Genomic DNA, 20420 nt, shown 5'->3' with positions numbered 1-20420 from the left:
TTTTAGCAGTATAAATTACAATATGCATGAGATGAGTGTCCAATGGTATATATGTCCGGTGTATGTATGTATGTAACGTATGCATATGTATACATACATGAGAAAGAAGTAATGTTCACATACGGAAGTAAAAGAGTGTGTAATCATTACAAATGGGGTCATGATAGCAACCAAATAAATGATTAAAACTATACGAAGAGAGAGAAGGAAAGAGAGAGAGAGAGTGCAAGAGAAAGAACAAGACTGCGCAGCCACAGCCGCCATTTCTTCTTCCACCCCTTCCTGTGATGATTGATAATAATCACTTATTATTATTATTAAGTTTTGATTATTATTACCAGTTCATCACTCCTAAATAGAGTCGAAGGGACAACGGGAAAAGAATAGACAGGGACTTGCCAAAAATAAATTTTTTTTATTAATAATAATAATAATTTATTGCAGTGGAGAGGGAGTGGAGTGGCCGGTTTAAGCTTCCATTTCTCTTGCAATTTTCGACGTAAACGAAGTGAAAATCTAGCTTGAGTTTTCACCCCACTCCCACCAAGTATAAAAGGAGCACTACTGGTTAACCCTATATATATATATATATGTGAGCAACTGTAAGCATAACCGCCATTTCTCTTCCACAAGCCTGAAATCAAGACTAGTTCTTGTTTATTTCTTCTTAAATTTCGACACGATTTTCTGTTTTTTTCTGACTTCAAATACACGTTAATATAGGACCTATAATTTCGCGGCCTTGAAAAAGCTGCGATTTTTAGCCTCCCTCCACCTATATAAGCACCTCATTCGCAAGGCAAACCCTACTCGCCCAAGAAACAACCTTAATCTCAACGTACGTGCGTGTTTGGGTGGGATACTGTTGTTGTTGTTATTATTATGTATATAGAAGTAGGAGGAGGAGGAGGAGGAGGAGGAATGGTGGCGGAGGGTGGCGTGGTGGCGGCGGTAGTGGTGGTGAGGGAATACGATGCGGAGAAGGATCGGCGGGCGGTGGAGGAAGTGGAGAATAGGTGCGAAGTTGGGCCCAGTGGGAAACTCTCCCTGTACACCGACCTGTTAGGGGACCCCATTTGCCGGGTCCGCCATTCCCCTGCTTATCTCATGCTGGTTGGTGAAATCCATCACTTCTTTTCTTTTTGGTTTCTGCTAAGTCTGTTCTATCTATATCTTGGTTGTTCTGATGGCGGCGGCCGTGTGCAGGTGGCGGAGCTGCTGGTGGTGGGCGGCGGAGAGGATAAGGAGAGGAGAGAAATCGTGGGGATGATAAGGGGTTGTATCAAGACCGTTACGTGCGGGACTAAGCTCTCCAGATATGGCAAAAACTGCTCCACAAAACCACCTGAACCTCTCCCTGTTTACACCAAACTCGCCTATATTTTGGGCCTCCGCGTTTCTCCCTCTCATCGGTACTACTTCTGTCTGCACACTCATCAACTCTTTGTCTTTTTTAGCAAGAACGAACCATCTTCTCTTTCCATAAATGGATTCTGCACACACCCTTTTCATCATAGACAACTAATTATTGCCTGCCTTATTTAATTAATTACTCCTTTGTTTATGTGATATAAATAAATATATAAATTAGTACTTTTCTGTTCTGACATATATTCTTAGTAAATTCGTGTAGGGACGGACAATTTACGGGTTTTTTTTTCTTTTTTGAATTTTTGTTTTCTGGGACAGGAGGATGGGAATTGGGCTGAAGCTAGTGCGCAGAATGGAGCAGTGGTTCGGTGAGAATGGTGCTGAATATTCGTATATGGCGACAGAGACTGACAATCAGGCGTCCGTCAAGCTCTTCACTCAGAAATGCGACTACTGCAAGTTCCGTACGCCGGCCATTCTTGTCCAGCCCGTTTTCGCTCACCGTGTCAGGATCGACAAGCGGGTCACGATTATTAAGCTCAGTCCCGCCGACGCCGAGGTACTGTACCGCCGTCGCTTCTCCACCACCGAGTTCTTCCCCCGCGACATTGACGCGGTTCTGAACAATAAGCTCAGTCTGGGCACGTTCCTTGCCGTGCCGAAGGGATCGTACTGGCCAGAGTCTTGGCCGGGGGCCGCGGAGTTCCTGGTGGCTCCGCCGGAGACGTGGGCGGTTCTTAGTGTTTGGAACTGTATGGATGTTTTCAGGCTGGAGGTACGGGGCGCATCGCGGGTGAGGAGAGCGGTGGCGAAGACGACGCGCGTGGTGGACCGGGCCTTGCCGTGGCTGCATCTGCCGTCGATACCCGAAGTTTTCAGGCCGTTTGGGTTTCATTTCTTGTATGGGCTTGGAGGGGAAGGCCCAAACGCGGCGAAGTTTATGAGGGCCCTATGTGGGCTGGCCCATAACTTGGCCCAAGAGCATGGCTGCGGAGTGGTGGCCACGGAGGTGGCAAGCCGCGAACCGCTCAGGTTAGGAATACCCCACTGGAAGAGCCTATCGTGCGCCGAGGATCTATGGTGCATCAAGCGGTTGGGGGAAAACTACAGTGACAGGTCTGTCGGTGACTGGACGAAGTCTCCACCTGGTCTATCCATTTTTGTTGATCCCAGAGAGTTCTAACATGTAGTTAGGGTAGAAAGAGAATCGAATTTAGCAAAAGACAGGGTCCCTTTTTGCAATTTTCTCAAGGTTTTGTTTGTTTGGGATTAATCATGTTTCCAGAGCGTTATGAGGTGGGGGGAATCGTGAGAAGATATGGATGGGGTTTTGTTGTTTAGTTGTTATTGTTGTAAAGGGAATACATCTCCTTTTTCAAGATCCTCTTTCAGCCAAACAGACTTTAATCATATATTCCATACTGTCATGGTATGATCATCCATACTTACACACATATATAGAGAGAGAGAGAGAGAAGGAGAGGGCGCTGTGAAATTGTATCATAATGGTGATGGTGTAATTGAGGTGGGATATACCCTGAAAAGATGTGTGACATGTGTGTGAAAATCTTTGCTAGTGACTTGTCTTTTTGGGTGGTGGACGAGAATTGGAGAAACCAGGGGCGCTGTGTTTGGAGGGCAGTTTTCTTTTATGGGTCGGACAGAGGTGGGGGTGGGGACGGGGACCCTAGCTAGAGATGTTGCATGCCCCAGGCGCTATATACACATATTTTCATTATTGTTACAAGGAAATTTATTTATGCTCATATTATTACTCATTTATATGTTTCGTACTTGAAACGTTATTAAAAAGTAAGAATTTAGTAATTTTGGTGGTTACTAACTGCGAATTTGCAATATATTTATAATTCAAATACAATTAATTGAACTTATATCAACTTTATTTTCTTTTTATGTGCTTGTATTTCAATGATAGTAAAGATAGGACAAAATAGACGTGCAAGATTAGTTGAGTTGACTCGTGAAGCTTTGATTATTCATGGCAAGCGGAGATGAGATTTGAAGAGGATTCACACAGACTTTAGTCAAATGTAGGCCACACCGGCAATTCTTATCAAATTCCAAAATTCTTATAACTTGTGAAATTACACTAATTTTTCTTTTTAGAAATTTGATATCGTTTATATGAATTTGTATTAGTATCAAGTGTGCACCATTAAATCACCTCATGATAATACCATTATAGCATTCACACTTGTTGAGTATAAATTTACATAAACAACATGGATCTTTCCGAATCCTAATGAATTTTCCAGCTGTAATTTGTACATGAAAACGTACAAGCATTATGAATGTGGGCGACTAAAGTCTTTATTTCGTTTATTACGTTTTTCTGGCAAGAGTACAAAGAACCATGTGGTCTGGTCACATTTCCAGAAGTGGAATCCTATAAGATACAAGCAATATAGTCTATATGTTGTAATTGTTTCTTGAATTTTCTTATAATCCGAAGAGGTTTGTTTTTTTTTTTTTTTTTTTTTATAAAAAAATGCCATAATTAGTTCTCCAACTCTCTGTTAAGACTCGAACCCTGATTTATCTTTTACGAGAATAATGCGCTATTATTCGACCATTAATTATCCCAAACTCTGTAATATCTTACATAGTATTTTGTTTTAACATGTTTGGATTAAAGAATTTCAAATTCATAATAATAAATTCATCAAATTTATTTAGATAAATATGCGTCGCAAGAGATTTTAAATTTTTGAACTTTTATTTTAAACTATATTATATAATATTGTGATAGATTTTAAATTCATTTAATATGGAATCGTTTGTAATGGATTGGTCAAATCCAAATAATTTTATCCAAATGCAGATGAAATCTCATAAATCAAAAGTTAAGGCGGTCCCACTCACCGTTGTGATAATTTTAGTTTTATAGAAAAGTTCCACTAAATCTGGAAGAAGCAAAACTCTTCACGTTGAGACCATAATTAGAGCTATCACGAGTATAAGGTACGTCTCTCTAAAGTCGTTAGAGAGAGAATCCCGTTAACAATTCGAGATGAGTAAATGATAATAGATTTTTTTTTTTAAAAAAATTATTATAACTATAAATTAAAAAATTATAAATACCTTTTGAAATTAACAATCGTTTGACAAATACCTTCTGTAATGGGCTGTCATACAGGGGTATTTGTCAAACGACCATTAATTTTAGGAGAAGTATTTATAATTTTTCAAATAATGATGAAATATTATAATTATGACAAAATTTCAAGACAGTCATCACAGACTGCCCTCGCACTTATAATTTTTTAAAGTATAAGTTAAGACAAGTACAAAAATCATCTAATTGCAAATAGAATAAAATGGTACATTTATAATTTGAAGGTACACAATTTTTTTACATGTAAATTCTCTAATTCTATCTCATTTGTGACGACTAATGTATAATGATTTGATACTAAAAAATTATACCTATAAATTAGTATAAAAAAATATCACATAATCATTGAAATATAAAATCTTTAAATAACTCATAATATAAAGAAATTTCGGCAAGTAAATAAGAAACCTCTAAGTCACGATTGATTTCACAAAAATTATCAAATAATTACTTATATTATAACATTTGATACATCTTAAATATTTAAAATCATATCATAAACTTCTCTATTCCTCCTCCTAAAGTGACCGCTCAGAAATTAATTTTTTGATTGAATTAGAGTATTCAATATAAATGCATGTAGATAGGTTATCCAATTAGAACAGAAGACCGATGTGGGTGATGGGTTTTTGATGACTAGATAAAATAGAAATGAAATTTATCTTGAAATTCATAATAATATATTATTGAGACGAAGATGATGGTTGAAACAAGTGTGACGGTGGGATTAAAAGAATTGAATTTTTTATTTCAAATCTTATTGTCTCTTATATTTATTTATTATATAAAAGCAATAGGTATAAAAATTATGTGGTATATATTAAATGAATTTAAAATATGCAATATGGATGATGTGAATAGTAGTGGGATAGATGAAGGGACAAATAAATGTGAATGCCCCAATTCTGGCGTTTTAGGTTTATGATGATGCACAAGTAATATTCTGATGCCGACCGACAAAAAACCTGAGTTGAGTTGCGCACTGGACAACATGAATGGGACATATGATGCTGTCTAATTATTTCCTTCCCCCCTCTCCTTTTGAACCGCCGCACGCTCCAAATTACCTGCTTATTATTGGCTAATCCCAATTCCCACTCTCTTCCTCTTTACCTTCCAATCCACCTCACCACCAACTAATTGTGTCTTCTCACAAGATAAAATTACAGAAAAGTTATCTAAACTTTGGCATAATCATAACAGATAATTATATTTTATATATATATATATATTTAAATTTGATATAATTATACATAAGTTTTTTATAGTGTGAAAAATTGTATCCACTACCTCTTACGTTTGTTTTTGTCTAATAATTTGATCCATTTATTGATAAAAAATTTACTGAATTTGTTGATATTAGCAACACAATTGAACAAAAATTCATATTTACATTCATTGATTTACTACAAACTTATTGCATGTCAATTGAATTTCGACTAACGAAATGATCTATTTGTTAGGTTGAAACAACGTCATGGATACTAGATGCAATTTTCCAAACCACATGAAGTCTACGTGTAATTGCACCAAACCTTAGGAAAGAACGGTGTAATTATCGCTACTTACAAATATTTTTTTATTGTTTGAGAATTACAAACAAGTAAATTATAATTTGGTTCCATAAGTCAACTTGTTTTTTTATTTTGGTCCCATATTATAGATATTTCACACATTTGCATCTTTTATGTCTTTTTTCTTTCTTTGTTTTTTTTAATTTAAGGACAACAAGTGAATAACCGTTAAATACTTAACGATAGTCTAAAGCCGTTAAGTGGCGGCATTTGAAAGGAGCTACAACATTTTTAAAACTCGATTTGAGATTTGGTTATTGCCAATTGAGGATGACGGAGAAGGATATACCTAAAATAGCTTTCAATTACAGCATTATGAGTTTTTAGTGGTATGATGTTGTGGATTGATGTATTTGTTGGTATTGGTTACCTAATGAATTTATGGTCACTGCATAATAAATATCTATTGGTTTTGTCATTACGTGAAATTTGTCTCACCGGGTAGGGGTATATATAATCTAATTAATTATATTTATTGAGTAGGCAACTTATTTTTTACCGAATATTTTTTAGGAGACAAGTCACAGTGAGTAACCAAATTAGATCATAAGTCGTGTCGTCCGTCCTATTAGGTGGGTCAACCATGATACCTTGGAATTTTAGCTATGTGATTATCAGAGTCACTAGACTAACGGAATGATAAATATAAACTTTTGATGATGTCTGTCCTTGCTTAAGACTATATCATACTAGTAAAAATAGGGTGTGTCTTATAATTAGCAGTGATAAAATGTAATACGGTAGGGGTACCATCGCAAGCCAAACGGGCTTATCGAACGATCTGTGGCTGTTAAGATTCTTAACTAAAATAGTCATAACGTGTTCAGTCTGATTTAATAATTAATGGATTAAAAAAGATTATGATTTAATATTTCTTAACTAGATAAGCACATTTCTCTTTGAACTTTAAAACTGGGTTAGGCAAGTTTTTGACCGGGTTTATCTGCATAATTATTTATGCGTGCCAAACTTAACCTAATTCTTAGTTAATTAAAAGGAAGGAATGGGTTGGATTCTCTGGACACACAGTTTGTAAATACATTTAAAATAAACTTAAAGGACAATTATATTTACACCTTCTAATTCCTTTATCTACACAAATTATTTTTATTTTTTAGTAATATTACACATACATCCATCAGATGCGTCGATGTTATTTACTCATCACCCCTGCTTTTTAGAAAATTACACATACACCTTTAAAAAACGTCCACAATATTATACAAATTAACCGTAAATTTTAACTAGCATGAGTGATTTTTTGTAACTAAACAAATATAAAAATAATTTGTGTAAATAAACTATAAATCATACATCGTATAACCCTTTTAGTGTGTTAATGGAACATGATAGAACATTCATATTGCCCTCTGAAAAACAAAAAGTAGAACTTTACACAAAATTATTTTGATTCAACCATCTCTTTGTCTACTTGAAATAGGATATTTTGAATACCAACTAATATTTGGAATACTAACTAATCACATAATATCCTCAATTATTTTTATCTATTTCTCAAAGTTCATAAATAATATAATAATTGATTTCAGAAATTTATCGAATTTTTGAAGTAAAAGTGATTTATCTTATTATTAATCAAGGATTTCTATATAGCTAGAACGGCCCTCACAAATTGCGAATACTAATTTGTTAAGAATTAAGCGGATTGAAGATATAGCGTCATCATTCGCTAGAATTAAAGTATCTGTAAGATCAGGGTCACAATTTGATTAAACAAATTGTTGGAATTCCCAAAGTGATACACTTTCGTAGGGCCGTATATTCTTCATGCTGATCAACAATGATTACATTATCAGGTAACTCTATCATATATTTAATCCCGCCCAAATATGTTTGCAAGCGAGATAATTGTCTTTTCACAACAGCCCCGTCTCTTTTTGGAAGACAATTGAGTCTTCTCGTTTTTTATTCCATTCTCAAATTCCTGAACTTATGAAGTCTCATTTTTATAGTTGACCAGTTCGTTAACATCCCCCTGAGCCATTTTTTATTAACACAATGACACCAGGCCTTTATTGTAGCCCGTGCTACTGAATCAGCTACTTTATTTTTTGTACCAATAATCAAGAATTGTTTTCCTCCAAAAAAATAAGAGACAAGGAATCCTGAACTAAAATAAATAATTGTTCCAACCTTCTCTTCTACCGTAGATTGGCCGTAGATAGACGAACAAATCATTAGTCTTTTCTATCGCTTACTATTTTGATTCTCAAATTAAATAACTGCATCAAATGCAGATAGTTAAATGAATCCGCTTTTAGAAATCATTAATCCTATAAATGATTGTTTTGGTCTATCATGGAAATTCTTTGAAAGAAAAGAATTAATAATTTTTTGTGGTTAAACAAAATATCTCTCATTTCCTCCTCGAATATTTTTTTTTTTGTTTGCGTATTTTCATTCCTATTCAATTTGCGAATTCGTGTAGATATAAATGTAATTATTTTTAAAAAAAAAATAAAATAAAAATAAATATGCTCAAAGAGGTGAAAACAAAACAATAATAATTATTGTTATAAATAAGGTTTTTTTTTTGGCCAGTTGACTCACACCTAATAGTAGGTGGTTTAGGTACGAGGAAATTGTGGACAAAGTAGCTGCGGGTAGTGAAGATTTGCTGATTTACGTATGTGCGCGCCCGTCTTTTCTTTTCAGCTACAATTTTATTTTATTATTTAATACATTTAACTTAAAAATAAATTCACGACAACATAATTTGTTCGGACAAAACAAAGAAATTAAAGAATTTGCTTATTTGTGTGTATTAATAATTATAAAATGGTCAATAGTCAATAAAAAATTAATATTAGCAATAAAATTCAAATAATTATGTAAAAATTATTACTAATTATATTTAATGAATAATAATAATTTAATTCGTATTAAATTTTCAATAAATTAATAAAAAATAAATATAAATTTTCATTCAATTTTGTAGGAGGGGTGTTAAAATTCTTAGATCCCAGAGGACATGCAATGGTCTGATGGGCTGACGTAACACAGTGCACTCTCAATTTGAGATTTGGGCCGGAGTTCATGCCCAATTATCAGTTTGGGCTCAACCGAGGTCCAATATTCCTCACTTGTAATTTAAAACCCTTCCTCACAATATATATTAGACGAGTATTTGTAAATGACTTGTAATAGCTTTTATTTTTACGATGAAAATAAATTGTAAGTTAAGTTATAATTAAAAATGAGAATATTTGAAAATAAAACTTAAAAATACAAAAAGGGTGAAATTGGAATTTTTAGAAAAATATGTTTAATATTAATAATTTTATCAATGAGTTACAAAAGTTAGCAAGGAGTTTTTTTATAATTTTTTACTTCAATTAATTTAATTTAAATAATTTAAAAATAGAAGTTGTAAAATAAAAATAATCTTTTCAATTGATTTTTAATAATAAACTTATAAGTACTTATTTTAAATATTTGCAAATACCCTTAAGGGAAATAAAAAAATTATTTTTACAGAAGTAATTTTTTATTAAAAAAAAAGTAACATTGAAGAATGTATGATGTAAGTAGTGAAAATAAAAAGTAAAATTAATTTTTTAAACAGTTATGTACTTTTAGGTAATATTTTATTTTTTCTTTTTCCTGCTTTAAATATTATCTTTCAAAATTATTTATTTTCAATTATTTCTATATAATTATTTTTCCTACAATAAAAAATTAGTAAATAATATTTAATTATTTAAAAAATTTTGTGCCTATACATAACTGTTATTATTACAGAGGCGACTTTTGGTGTCCCCAAAATTTGGTCTGTTATTTTATTTCTTCAATTTTGAATATATTATTTAACCAAATATATTACTCTTATCTTTATTCATAACTTTCAATTTTTTTGTAGTGAAAGTGGTGAATTATTACCTTTTGAGTTAATCGATTATAATTATTAATATCAAATATTTATAGTCAATAACTATCAACAATCATATACTGATTATTAATATCAAATAACTATATATAATCAACAATTACTATTAAAGTAGAAGGACACATATTATTAAAATAGAATAATATTCCACACATCGGTAGAATCCTTACAGATAATCTTGTAATTTTGGGACTTCAATTACGTCAATTAACCGAGGCCTCATTAGCCATAACATCCAACTTACTCATTGTTCTCCACTTTCCATGTACATAATTTCATTCTATTTTTTCTTTTTATATTTCAGTTTATTCAGTTGAAATATATTATTAAAAATACTAATTTATTTAGATTTTTTAATTACTTTTGGACACTCATTAAGAAAAGATTGGGTTTATGACCAGTACTTATGTTTGTACTTAGTGATTGAGGCTAAAATTAAAGTCTCATGAATATATTCAATGACATGGTTTTGAGTCCTTTAGATATATGGGTACATTTGTTTCACTTTACGTGAGTTATAATTTATTTGTCATTGTTAGTTCTATTGATGTATTGGTTAAATTAAGATATTGTTCAATATATCAAGATGAGTTAATTATTGTGATTTATTTATTGTTATTAGTAAAAGAAAAAAAAAAGGTAAATTACAACAATCTCCCATAAGATTTGCAATAATTACGAATATTCCTAATAGTTTGAAAAATTACGAATACACTCATGATGTTTGATGAAATTATGTAATCTTTCAATGGAGGTATGAAATTATCAACTTTGTCCTTTCTGTATTTTTTTTCAAGATTAGACGAGGTGGATGGAAAATTTTTATAAATTATAAAATAAAATTATCCACTTAATTCATAATAAATAAATGAATAAGTAAACTTATAGTTTTTAGTACACAAGGGCATTATGGTTAGTTCACCATAAAAAATATATGGACACCTAATAAAGACTAACGAATTAGATTAATTGTTAGACAACTACTAAAATTAAAAAGGTATTAATAATTTTGCAAACAACAAGAAAATATTCGTAATTATGCCAAATTTTAAAACGAATGGTTGTAATTTACCCTAGAAAAACAAAGTTGAGATCTCACAACTAAGGAATCACAACTTGAGACTTACTAACATATCAGCCTACTTTAATAGCATCTTTTTAATTGTTTCATTTGAATACTTTTGATGTAAGATTTCCAACGTAAGTATTTGTTTTTTATACCTTTAAAAATCTGAAATATAACCACCACCAAGTGGCATTTAAGGTGGGACAAACCAAAAATTTGATCTACAGCACAATGTGTTAAAATTTTTATGTAAAATCTAAGAAACAAAAATGGCTATAAATATTTTCTTTCTAGCATGAGCTGGAAAATTACAACTATTACAGCAGTGGGAAATGGACAAGAAGCAAAGGGTCTAGTACTAGAAATTGGTGAATTAAAAGCAACTAAACCTACATTTCTCTATGTGAAGAACAAAATTCAAGAACCCTCTGCAGCAAAAACATGCATCCTCAACCAACATTGGCTTCTGAAGTTGCAAAATTTCAGCTGCAAATGGTTACTTATCCATTTTCTAGCATTGGGTTGTCCTAATGTCCTATGGCAAATCAAGGAACAAACTTACAAATTGATAGTTCCCAAGTACTTACTCCTTGCAAGAACTAGTTTTGAGATGGGGTATCCTATTTTTGAACAGCCTCCATTTTGCTCTGATACAAACAGGCTCTTGGGGGAATCTAACCAGCTGTTCTCTTCTGGCCGATGTTGTCTACAGAAGATCTTTCTTCACCTTGTTAGCAACAACTTCTTCTGCATTTGGTTTGATGTCATTTGCCGGGTCACTTTGACCACTGCCGTCTCCTTTGCTTCTTCTGCACTGGTGGAAGCTGGGCTCTCGGATGTATCCGAGCTGCTGTTCTCGCCTTGTCTATCTTTGCTCGTCCAGAGTTTTGAGAATATCTTTTTCACTTTCTTGGGAGTACCTTTCTCTGTATTTGATTTGGTATCATTTGCTGTTCCAGCGCTTTCACTGTCACTGCGTCCTTTGTTTCTCAGCCGCAGAGATGCTAGCTCACCCTTCAAGTCCTTAAGTTCCTCGGATGTCTGGTCACCCTCCCAATCCTCGTCCGAGTTGGTAGTAGCAGACCTGGAGCTACCATAAGATCCTCTAGGGAGCAAGGCCCTGACGGTGCCAGGCAGATCTGGTGATTTACCACCAGTGGCTGCTGCTGCTGCTCGGGCTTGCTCAAAGAAAAGAAGCTGCACAACCACACGCAAAGGCAGCCTCTCATTCTGCACAGCGTGTGCACAGGCATCAGCTGATAGCTTCCTGCAATCCATTAACCGACAGATTCGCTTTTTCTCACTCTTGCTCAATCCCGGGTGTTCCTGCAAAGAGGATAATAATGGGTTAGCAAAATTAACAAGAAACCAGTTCTAGACTATGTGCAATGAATGGAGAGAGTAAATTATTTAAACTTAATGAATGCAGAAGAACTTAATAGACCTTGAGGTACATGTCAATAGCACGATAAATTCCATCATGTGTTGATCTTGGAAAGCCAGAAACCATTTCAGCTAGATCGAGAAATCTGGACAAAGGTAAAGAAGGATCTCTAGCAGCTTCAGCCAGATAACCGTCAACTAACCTAGCCACCTTAGACTTGGAAACATCTGACGTAAATCCTGGACATATCTCCTGGAAATCACGATCATCAGCACAGTTGATTTGAGCACTATGTTCTTGCATCACAAACTGCTCAACCAAGTTGTGTACTATATCTATGTTATACACGGCTGTCTCACCAGTCGGACAACGAATCAAAAGATCAACAACAGTTGCCTCCTCAAGCTGTTGAGCAATTTTTAGCATAAGCTCCCTTCTTCCCCTCTCTTCACATTCTAACATAATGGATGCTTGTAATAGCTTCAGCAGAAAACTGCAAGGTACTGAACTTTTCTCTCCGGGCAGCAACCATGTGATAGTATCTACCAAGAAACGGTATCTCAGAAGATCACCACCTTGTATACTGCCTTTGCTGAAACCAGGAATCCTTCTTAAAGCATACGCCTTTAATGATTCTCCTATAACATCTGCTGGCATTCTTCCCTTTGCTTTTATTGTGGTAATAACCCTCTTATACAAATCAATTTGAAGGTCACAGAGGTCTTCTACCCACCAGTCTTGGGGCACCGTTTGTTGCTTTTTCATACCATTCCAGTGCGGGTCATGCCCATTCTCAGATGGGAGCTTATCACGATTGTAAGTGTAGGACCAGTCAACTTTTGAAGGATCAGTGGAAGCTTTAGTAGCTATGGAATCCAGGCAGTGGCTGACAATTTTCAATTCCTCCGACCACGGAAGAAAAGATTTTGTTGTTTGAAGTACTATTATGGAGTCTTTCCAACTCCGGAAAATGCTAGAAGTAAGAAAGACGTCAATCTTGTATATGAGATTTCCCTTCTCAACAATCTCAAACATTTCCAGGTACTCTGCTGCACAACGTGCCGCAACCACATTATAAGCATTGAGTGTTACTACCATGCCGTAACAGAACTTAGCGCATATTTCAAATGCAGCAGGTCCACCCGGAATATCATGAATGTCAATTTCATCGTTGTCGCTTGTCCCAGCAACAAGCTTCTGAAGCTGAGAACTCTTGGAGAGAAGAGGAAACTACAATGAGATGCAACACTGTTAGTATATGAGCAAACACCTAAATCAAAGAATTTGTGCAGAAGATAATTGAAATTAAAGTCACAATGGTGCCTCTTGAACCGCAGCCACAGCGGCAACTGATTTGTGGATCACATGAAAATTTGTGGTTCAGCAGTATTTAGATATACAAGCAAAATTTGGGGAAATTCCATCAAAATTTGAGCTAATTCTTGAAATGTTGGATATCGTAGGTTCCATTGTCACAATGCCGCACACAGTAGTATTACATCAATGGCTCAGAGACAACAAATGTTTGGTCAATCCACACATGAAAAAGACAGTTAAAAGAGGCAGCTGTATGTTTCTCAGCTTAACTTAAGGAAAGGAAAAAATGCTTTTGAGTAATAGGAACCTTTTCAACTGTAAAACGTTTATACCTTGTGGACATAAAACTTCACATCCCCAACAGTAATCACCAAGTCAGTTGCCAACTCTGTGGCTACATATCTGAAACAGAAATGCTTCCAACAGTTAAATTGGCAAATTGCAATCACCTTTAATCCGCACCTTTAAATTGAATATAAGGGCATGCTTGTATTTACAATTGATAAGAACACGGGAAAGAAGCACAAGCAAAATGAATCCATATCCTCTCATAAGATATCTGCATTTCAATAACCAATTCAACATTTATTTCTCGGAAAAAAGGGCCATTAAAAATTCAGTGCATATGACTATCAGCATTCTTCAATCTGAAAGTTCACCGGCTTTGACATTGTAGTATTTGCACCGGTACCCTATCTTTACTGCTTTGAAACCCAAATTTCATGACTTCAAAGATTTTCAGTTGTCGACAAAAGAGGAAAGAAATTGAAGGAGAAATAAATAAAATAGTAGTGAAAAAATGAGTTGCAAATTGATTCTACCGCTTCCATTTTATCAACATGGAGAAATCTATCCTACTCAACCATATGCATATTTAAATGCACAGAGGAAAATGGTGAATCTGTAGTCATTGGCATAGCAGCCTTGTCAGCATGGAATTGGAGTGTTAACAATAGTTGTACAAACTAAAATATTAGGGAAGAGCACTGACAGATTCTTAGTTCAAACCCAGATAAGAACAAATGGAGACGGAGAATGGACAGACAATATATCAACTTAACAGCTTAGAAAACCAGCGAGGCTATGGTACAAAAGCTCAGAGCAGCAGAACAGCAAGGAAATTAAGATCAGTTTCATACCAAAACATTGACAGAATAGAGAAAACAATGATTTGACAACAGGTATAGCTAACCTGATAGTGTCCCCATCAGTTTGAAACTGGTCAGGCTTTGATCCAAGTTTCATAAACTTCATTTTGGCAGGCAAATGTTCTTTTTAGCTCCAAGATCTCAATTCCTGGCTGCTCTTTCTGTTAAACTCGATAACTTATACCCCAAGATGTCAGATAGAAAATTGCAGGAGAATAGAGGTGAAGCCCCCAAATTCAGGAAGGGATATCGAGACGGCACCACTTTTCTATGATTTAAGAAGAGAGACAAAGGAAAAGTGAGTTAAGGAGACGCGTCTAACAGTGTGATGCAAGGGAATTTGATCTTTTGAAAAGAAAAAGACCCAAGAAGAGGATTATTCGTTTGCTTGGCAGCAGAGACAAAGCACCTTGGGTCCCCAAGAGTTAGCACAGGAGCAATAGCCAACAATAACCCACTAAAGAGATGCTTAATATACTTCTCAAAACTAAGACACTCCCACTTGTTCAACCACTGACACCTCTCTTATTAGTAATTGGTATTTGATTATCACCAACGTACAGCATAAAATCTAAGGTTCTTCTTCAGAAATCAAGACCAAGAATCCACATTTCCTCAACAAAATTTCCTTCACCAATGAAGTTGGAGAGACCTGTCAAAACCAACATAATATTGGTATGAGAGGAGGAGCACCACCAAGATTACAGACAAAAGGAATCAACTAGATTCGGAAGGTGCTGAAAACATATCTGAACATATGAACAAGAACACGCCAACACTAACACCTACATATTTGTTCTCTGAAATGACAGAGTAAAAGAACTGATGAAGCTCCCAAAACAATGCATCAAGACAAAAACATCACATTATAAGAGGTTTATAACTAAGAAAACATACAGAAATAAGCCAAATCCCAAATTAAGAACAAATTATCCATTAAAGCAAAACAATAAAACAGACGTTTCAGTGGGGGTAAGAATTCATGTGCCAAAAAGCAAGCACAACCTAATTGCAGAAAATGGTAATAATCAGAAAGGTCACATCTTTACACGAAAAGAACACAGAGGTCACTTCTTTACCATGAAAATAGGGTATTTTAACAAAAACCCAGAATCAGTAAGCACAGAAAGTAAAGAAAGAAACAGTTAACCCCTGTATTCCTCTGAACTCACCTAAGACCGGAAAACTCTAAACTTCCATGAACACGGAAGGCAACCAAAGCCCTTCTCCATACAAAAGATCAACACTCAATGGGGAACAAAGCGTTACAGATACAGTGGAAGAGCACTACTAAACGACCATAACTTTGAGGAACAAAAACAAGAAGAAAACCCCACCACCACTATATTAGAAAGGGATCAAGCCAACAAAAAACACAAAAAACCAAAGGATCAAAAAGATGAGTTGTCCCTAATCTTTGCCAGCCACCATAGCAACACCATGTTATCGCAAAAAGCCAGGCTCAGAATGTTCTCAGTCTCATCTATCCCTTTAGAATCAGCACCACCGCCCCACCACCAACACCCCTTTTTTCTCTCCACCCTATGCTTTTTATACCATGAATCAAAATCACCATTTTCCAATAAAAATATAAACAATACTGCCAAAAGATCTACACATAAAACTTAACTTTTAAAAATATTAGTTGTGCCCTTTTTACTCCTATTTTCCTTCTTCTGTATTTCTGCTGTAACTCAACGGTGTGGGGGTGGCTGGGCTTCTTTCTTTTCTCTTTCAGCCAATGAGGACCCCTCAATCTTTTCAATCAATATATAAACAACTCTACTGTGTTAGGCACGCCAAGCTGACACTGTTGCCTCCCTTTATCATATATAGGAACCTTTTTCTTTTCCTTTTTCTGGTTTGGCATTTTATCAAACATTTTTTACTACATACAAGAGAAAACGACTCATCCATCTCTTTCTCTCGTACTTTAATAATAATGGCATCCAATGATATCCCACATTTTTTTAAGCTAAGAAATACGATAATTCATCGGTTAAAGTAAAGAAAAATTGGGTCTTGAAAATCATCAAGTTAAGGAATCATATGGGGTCACATGGGTCACTCATGACTGCTTACTTTGGGGTTTAGGGCTCAATCACAGCCCACTATACATGTTTGGTTTGCTTATTTTCGGTAATTAGCTTAATTCTGGGAAGGAATCATAATGGGTTCACATTGATTTTGGTTAATTGTGTTTAAACAAGAATTAGTCAACTTTGAAAATTATTAGTGGCAATAAGAAGAATTCTATTCTAGTGATATAGCCCTTGTTTTCTATAGCACCCGTTTTCCTCTTTGAAGCTGGACATTACATTTATTAATTTTTTTAAATAATATTTTGTTTTCTAAGAGGTTTGATCGCTAGTAAATAAGGTTTCTTTTTTTTTTTTCAAAAGACAAAAAAAAAAAATCAACTATCATTCTCTATTGTTGATTAAAAAAATCAAAATCGAAAAATAATAATGACACCGCACAAACCCGTCAAGATAATTGTGCTTGCGCCGCGTCATGCAGCACTGGGTCATGATCCATATAGTTAACTGTCTACCATTGTTAAAAATCAAAGTCTAATCATATAAGAATCAACACACATATATTTAGTCCCACCAAATATTTTGAAAAGAATTTAAAATCGAATCATGAGTATGACACTGTTCAAGTTTAATCACTAAATCACAACAAATAATAATTCGAAATATTTAATTTGTGTCACAACTATAATTTAAAGATTAACAACGCTAGACAGTTATTAAATCTACTATTACAAATAAATTCGTGTTTAAAATAATTTTCGGGGAGATTCTTCCGTAAGTATAAGAATACTTTAACTTCTATAAGGTTTGAGTTCATTCGATCAATCACATATCAAATATAATACATTTATTAATTATATTTATAATATAATTAATCATAAATTGTACACTGATTATATAATAAATGCAACCTACTCTTATATGTTTACTTCAATTTATCAAAATCAAAATAAAAAAAATTCCATATGTATATAAAGATGGGGAAATTTACTTTCGATTAATTTCAGTTAAAATTAAATCAATCATACGACAAATGTACTACATTTTTCAATATGTAGAGTAATAAAATGAGCGATCAATCAATCACATAATAAATATAATAATACTTAATATATAATTAATTCTATCTTAATTCTAATTTAAAAAAAAAAAGAGCATGAAGATATTTGTCGTGTAACTGGGAATTTGTCTTAGTTCAATTAACAAAATTGAAATCCCGCAACTATAAAATCATGTAATTAAATCTACCAATATGTGGGATGTTATTATAATATAATAGTAGAATAAGAATGAATGTGGCGATAAGGTAGTAGTTATTGAGTGGTGGGGTGAAAACATTAGAAGACATCTCCCCTTTCTCACCTACTGCACAAACAGTGACCACATTCCTTTTCCCTTATCCATTCTCTTTTTATTCTTTCTACACATCACATGCCATGCCCCAATCTCATCAATTTTCATGTTTTTACACAATTTTTGGTCTGACCACATTCCACACATTTCCCTCTAAAATAATGGGTTAAAATATTCATTACACGTTTGTCAATAGATTCTCCAAATCACCACATTCTTGTATTTATTGTTGGTTAAAGTCGTCCATCCCACGAGTATATAAAAAGAATATATAAAATAAAAAGGTAAAAGAATTTAAAAATTATGGTAAATTAATATACCACGAGTAGATAAAATCGATGCAGAAAAATATAAACTTTAAATCATGGTTAATTAAAATTCACTATTATTTTACATATGACCAAAATATTTATCATAATTTTAGTTGTAGCAAATATCTTGGCCTCACTTGCAAAAATAAGGACTAATGATTATTGCACGTCGTGATTAATTAGTATCCACCATGATCTTTTAATATTAACCATAGTTATTGATCATCGTTAAAATCCTTATTTTTTTTAGTGTGATTAATCAGGGTAAATATTTAAGTTTCCGCGAATATTGAACACATAATATTTTAGTAAATGATTTATTGTTATGAATTGAGGGTGACATGTATTGGTGCTGTAATAGCCCACCTGATGCTGGTTTTTTATGCTAAGTGTGTGGTGTGGGGAGGATCTAGCAAGGATACTTCTCCAAATTTATTGTTATTTTGTTAATTATATTGTCTTAATCTGACATAAATTTGTGTCGCAATCTTCTCAAAGATTCTGTCTTGATAATTTGTCGGATTATAGTGCTTTTTTATTATTTTAATTAATTATTATTATTATTTTGAAAAATAGGGGGGGTGGGGGACTAAAAGTGTTTAATGACGAGCTCATATAAACCGTACTCTTACACTTGCAAATTCTGCACGTATTTTATATTTTTTATTAAAAAATTGGCAATGAGATAAACATAATCATAATGTTTGGTTTTGTTTTTAACTTGTTTTTGGATATTTTGTGGAGATAGAGAGAGAAAAACAAAGATAAATAAAAATAAATTAGAGATAATGTGTATGTTTGGATTTGTTTTTGGAGATAATATAAAATAAGTATGGTATATTTGATGTTGGGTGGTGAGGAGATAAAAAGTACTGTTTATTGTTAAATCATGTTTCTTCTATATATATATATATATAAATATATATAATTTATTTGTAAATGAAGAGAGAGAAATTTCAGTTTTGTCTCCCACTCACTGTTACAAAATACCTAAAAACGAGCAAAAAATTGGCACAATATTGAATGCCAAACATTGCTTCGATTTTGGGCCATCTCAGAACCGAAACCAAACATAATGAATAAATTTTGTTTGACTTGATATTAATTAACAATATATTAAATAGATATTTTATTTAAAATTTTTAAGTTATTCGACTAAAATTTATTTAATATTAATATTTTAATAGAGATGAAAGGGGGGAAAATGGGAAAATGTTTCTTTTTTTAATTCGGGAAACTATGAATGAGTTCAGTAGAAAATTGATTCAAAAAATCCCAAGTGAATTTTCTTTTTAAATTAATGTGGAAATTTCGTATTTCATTTAATTCAACTCCAAGAATCAAGTTTTAAATATCCGTTTTACAATTATGAAGAATGAAAGCACATTTAAACATAATCATCCCATGAGTACAAATGCTAGAATTATTGTGAATTTTCTTTTACAGCGGAGATTCATTACAATATTTAACATATATATATGTAAATATTAAAATTTACTAAATACATGGATAACTTATATTAAAAGCATATAAGAAACCAAAATTTAAAAAATGCAAAAAAAAAAAAAACACTGCAATAGTCGACTAAATATCTAAATACGTGAGACTCTAACTCACGATCAATCAGTTATAATATGTCGATATAATTAATTATATTTATACCCTGTAACTTATGGTCTACGTGAGACTCTAACTCACAATCAATTAATTATAATATGTCGTTATAATTAATTGGATTTACACCCTCTAACTATGGTGTATTTATACAAACTATTCATATTCTTTTTTAAAAAGTACACATATACCTACTGAAA

At 33.5% G+C, this 20420-nt stretch overlaps 2 protein-coding genes across 3 annotated transcripts; one reads left to right on the top strand and one right to left on the bottom strand.

The window, feature by feature from the left end:
• Window positions 1–474: 474 nt before the first annotated feature.
• Window positions 475–2750, top strand: LOC105158598 (putative N-acetyltransferase HLS1). The gene is made up of 3 exons (XM_011075395.3): window positions 475–1113; window positions 1207–1412; window positions 1690–2750. Exons 1-3 carry the CDS (start codon window positions 883–885, stop codon window positions 2552–2554), a joined length of 1302 nt encoding a protein of 433 aa, XP_011073697.1. The 5' UTR covers window positions 475–882; the 3' UTR covers window positions 2555–2750.
• Window positions 2751–11324: 8574 nt separating this feature from the next.
• On the bottom strand, window positions 11325–16717 carry LOC105158596 (phototropic-responsive NPH3 family protein NPY4). 2 transcript variants are annotated; one of them, XM_011075392.3, is made up of 5 exons: window positions 16076–16717; window positions 14948–15555; window positions 14088–14157; window positions 12499–13668; window positions 11325–12380 (listed from the first exon to the last, which is right to left on the bottom strand). In XM_011075392.3, exons 2-5 carry the CDS (start codon window positions 15007–15009, stop codon window positions 11778–11780), a joined length of 1905 nt encoding a protein of 634 aa, XP_011073694.1. In that variant the 5' UTR covers window positions 15010–15555; window positions 16076–16717; the 3' UTR covers window positions 11325–11777. The 2 variants fall into 2 exon arrangements, with proteins under 2 accessions (XP_011073694.1, XP_088733299.1); XM_088877173.1 differs by having other exon boundaries at window positions 16534–16717.
• Window positions 16718–20420: the final 3703 nt, after the last annotated feature.

Source organism: Sesamum indicum, linkage group LG13 (assembly GCF_026168435.1).
Source record: "Sesamum indicum cultivar Baizhima isolate 11 linkage group LG13, ASM2616843v1, whole genome shotgun sequence".
Taxonomy (NCBI): Eukaryota; Viridiplantae; Streptophyta; class Magnoliopsida; order Lamiales; family Pedaliaceae; genus Sesamum; species Sesamum indicum.
Note: the sequence above shows the minus strand (reverse complement) of the source record. Positions and strands in the feature narration are given on the sequence as shown.